Source organism: Pangasianodon hypophthalmus, chromosome 5 (genome assembly GCF_027358585.1).
Source record: "Pangasianodon hypophthalmus isolate fPanHyp1 chromosome 5, fPanHyp1.pri, whole genome shotgun sequence".
In the NCBI taxonomy this organism is placed as follows: Eukaryota; Metazoa; Chordata; class Actinopteri; order Siluriformes; family Pangasiidae; genus Pangasianodon; species Pangasianodon hypophthalmus.
The window spans coordinates 31,948,315-31,951,550 of NC_069714.1; the positions used below are offsets into that span (position 1 = coordinate 31,948,315).

At 48.4% G+C, this 3,236-nt stretch overlaps 1 protein-coding gene across 1 annotated transcript in view; it reads right to left on the bottom strand.

Moving 5' to 3' along the window:
• zc3h15 (zinc finger CCCH-type containing 15) overlaps positions 1 to 1,976 on the bottom strand; it is a 10,896-nt gene extending 8,920 nt beyond the window's left edge. The window contains exon 1 of the mRNA XM_034304825.2: positions 1,791 to 1,976. Coding sequence (XP_034160716.1) covers positions 1,791 to 1,865 — 75 coding nt within the window. The 5' untranslated portion in view covers positions 1,866 to 1,976. The remainder of the gene's footprint in view (positions 1 to 1,790) is intronic.
• Positions 1,977 to 3,236: the final 1,260 nt, after the last annotated feature.

The window sequence follows — 3,236 nt, forward strand, 5'->3', positions numbered from 1 at the left end:
AGAGGCTGGTCCTTGTTCATCTCCACCATCTGGTGAGCCCATCAATGGACCCACCCCAGTTTGCATACCAGCCTGGCATTGGGGTGGACGATGCAGTCATCTTCCTCCTGCACAGGTCCCTCTCTCACCTGGAGAAGCCTGGGAGCACTGTGAGAAACATGTTTTTTCAGGGGACGGTCCTGGCTCCATTCCTCTTCACACTCTACACTGCAGACTTTTAGATACAACACAGTGGGCTGTCACCTGCAGAAGTTCTCTGATGACTCTGCAATCGTCAGCCTCATCACTGGGGACGATGACGCAGAGTACAGAGAACTGATCCAGGACTTTGTAGTCTGGTTCCAGTGGAACTGCCTCCAGAACAATGGCAGCACGACCAAAGAGCTGGTGGTGGACACCGACACTGGTGAACATCCAGAGAATGGACATTCAGATAGTGGACTCATAAGCACCTGGATGTTCACCTCAACAATACAATGGACTGGACGGACATCTCCACCGCACTCTACAACAAAGGACAGAGCAGATTGTACCTGCTGAGGAGACTTAGGTCTTATGGAGAGCAAGGAGCACTTCTCAAGACTTTTTTTTGACTCCATGGTGGCATCTGCTGTCTTTTATGGGGTTGTGTGTTGGGGCAGTGGCATCTCTGCTGCAGACAGGATGACTCTGGATAAGATCTTAAGGAGAACCAGCTCTGTCGTGGGATGCAGTCTTGATCCAGTGCAGGTGGTGGGAGAAAGGAGGATGATGGACAAGCGATCACGCATGCTGGAGAACCGCTCCTACGCCAAGCACGAGACTCTGGTGGCACTGGGCAGCTCCTTCAGTGACAGGCTGCTCCGCCCCGAGTGTGTGAAGGAGCAGTGTGTGTGTGTGTGTGTGTGTGTGTGTGTCTCTTTTATATATTTATACTTACATATCTTTTTATTTTTTATATCTTTATATCTGCTGCTGTAACGATGCAAATTTCCCCACCGGGGGACGAGTAATATATATATATATGTATACACACACATTATATACACACACACACACACACACATCACAGACACACACACACTTTATATATATATATACACACACACACACACACACCTCATTATAACTGAATAACTAGCATGATAAAGCAGCTTAAATAAGATAATAAAGCTAACAGTGGAGTTTACCATCATTAGATTTTTATAAATAATGACTTTAATAAACTTTATACTTTAAACATGTGTAGTTTATTAGTGAGACGTGATTGCAGCTCGCGCACGTTAGCTAGCACTTTGCTAGCCGCTAAATGATGTTAGCTAGCCTTGCTAAACCGTTAGCAAATCTCTTTCGCATTAACACAGACGGGTAAAGTTAAACATTTATATCTCACCTTAACTAGAAACTTATTTCAGATATATTTTAATTCATAATTAATCACACATCGCTAGCTGTCATTAGCTAGCTAGCCGGCTATGTTGACGTGTTCGGCGGCTGGTGAGTTAACAATGTAGTGTTACGTTTCCCACCCGTTTCTGGATAAATCCCGCCTCCTGCGCTGTGATTGGTTAATAATCCAGATTCGAGCCACGCGCCCAGCTCACAGCGTACTTCTGACCAATCATAGCGCGTAAGACGGAACATGACTAGCCAATCCTAGGGCAGGAAACCGAACTTTCTCGAAATACGGGTGTGAGAAGCACACCATGTGAAAGGAAATGAGCTAGCTGAGGGCCACTAGGCCGAAAGTCCAGCATGGCTGCGCTGAGAGAGCCTGACTAATCATTTTAATCCCTTTCTCCTTCACTCACTTCAATAATCTTTTCCTTCTTCTTCTCCTGGGTTTTCTTATTGCCCGTGGGTTGAGCTGGCTTCTTCGGCGGCATGTCTGTCGCGGTGTCTCGGTAATAAACCCACCCGAATCCAGGTGCTCTGCTCAGCGGCGCTAGCGCGAAACTGCCCGCGGTGCACCAGCACAGAGTGCTCACGACCAATAGTGTGGGCCGCGCGGTGCATTGTGGGTAAATATAGGCTCGTGCCGCTTGTGTTGGTACACGCATGTGGAAATGACCCTTAAGTGAAAGTTTAGCTGCTGCATGTGACTCCATTAAAGTGAAAATATTCAGCCAAAAACTATACTCAGGTGAAAGCTGCTACTTTTAAATGTAATCAAGTATTAAAAAGTTTTTTTTTTTTAAAGACCGTTTTGCGTGAAAACATAATTCAATGTTTGAATATTTACCATTAGCAAGAATTTGACTTGCTGAGATCAATGCTAGTCTAACCTGGTATTAGCAAAGAAAATAGGCTAACTTATATAAAGCTAGTTACCCAGGGTAAGGTGAGGGTAAGGAGAGGGTAAGGAGAGGGTAGGGTCAGGGTAAGGAGAGGGTAAGGAGAGGGTAGGGTCAGGGTAAGGAGAGAAGAAGGAGAGGGTAGGGTCAGGGTAAGGAGAGGGTAAGGAGAGGTTAAGGAGAGGGTAAGGAGAGAATAAGGAGAGGGTAGGGTCAGGGTAAGGTCAGGGTAAGGAGAGGGTAAGGAGAGGTTAAGGAGAGGGTAGGGTCAGGGTAAGGAGAGGGTAGGGTCAGGGTAAGGAGAGAATAAGGAGAGGGTAGGGTCAGGGTAAGGGTAAGGAGAGGGTAAGGAGAGAATAAGGAGAGGGTAGGGTCAGGGTAAGGAGAGAATAAGGTCAGGGTAAGGAGAGGGTAAGGTCAGGGTAAGGGTAAGGAGAGGGTAAGGAGAGGGTAGGGTCAGGTTAAGGAGAGGGTAAGGAGAGGGTAGGGTCAGGGTAAGGTCAGGGTAAGGAGAGGGTGGGGTCAGGGTAAGGAGAGGGTGGGGTCAGGGTAAGGAGAGGGTAAGGAGAGGGTAGGGTCAGGGTAAGGTGAGGGTAAGGAGAGGGTAAGGTGAGGGTAGGGTCAGGGTAAGGAGAGGGTAAAGAGAGGGTAAGGAGAGGGTAGGGTCAGGGTAGGGTCAGGGTAAGGAGAGGGTAAAGAGAGGGTAAGGAGAGGGTAAAGTGAGGGTAAGGAGAGGGTAGGGTCAGGGTAGGGTCAGGGTAAGGAGAGGGTAGGGTCAGGGTAAGGAGCGGGTAGGGTCAGGGTAAGGAGAGGGTAAGGTGAGGGTAAGGAGAGGGTAAGGAGAGGGTAGGGTCAGGGTAAGGAGAGGGTAAGGTGAGGGTAAGGAGAGGGTAAGGTGAGGGTAGGGTCAGGGTAAGGAGAGGGTAAGGTGAGGGTAAGGAGAGGGTAAGGTGAGGGTAGGGT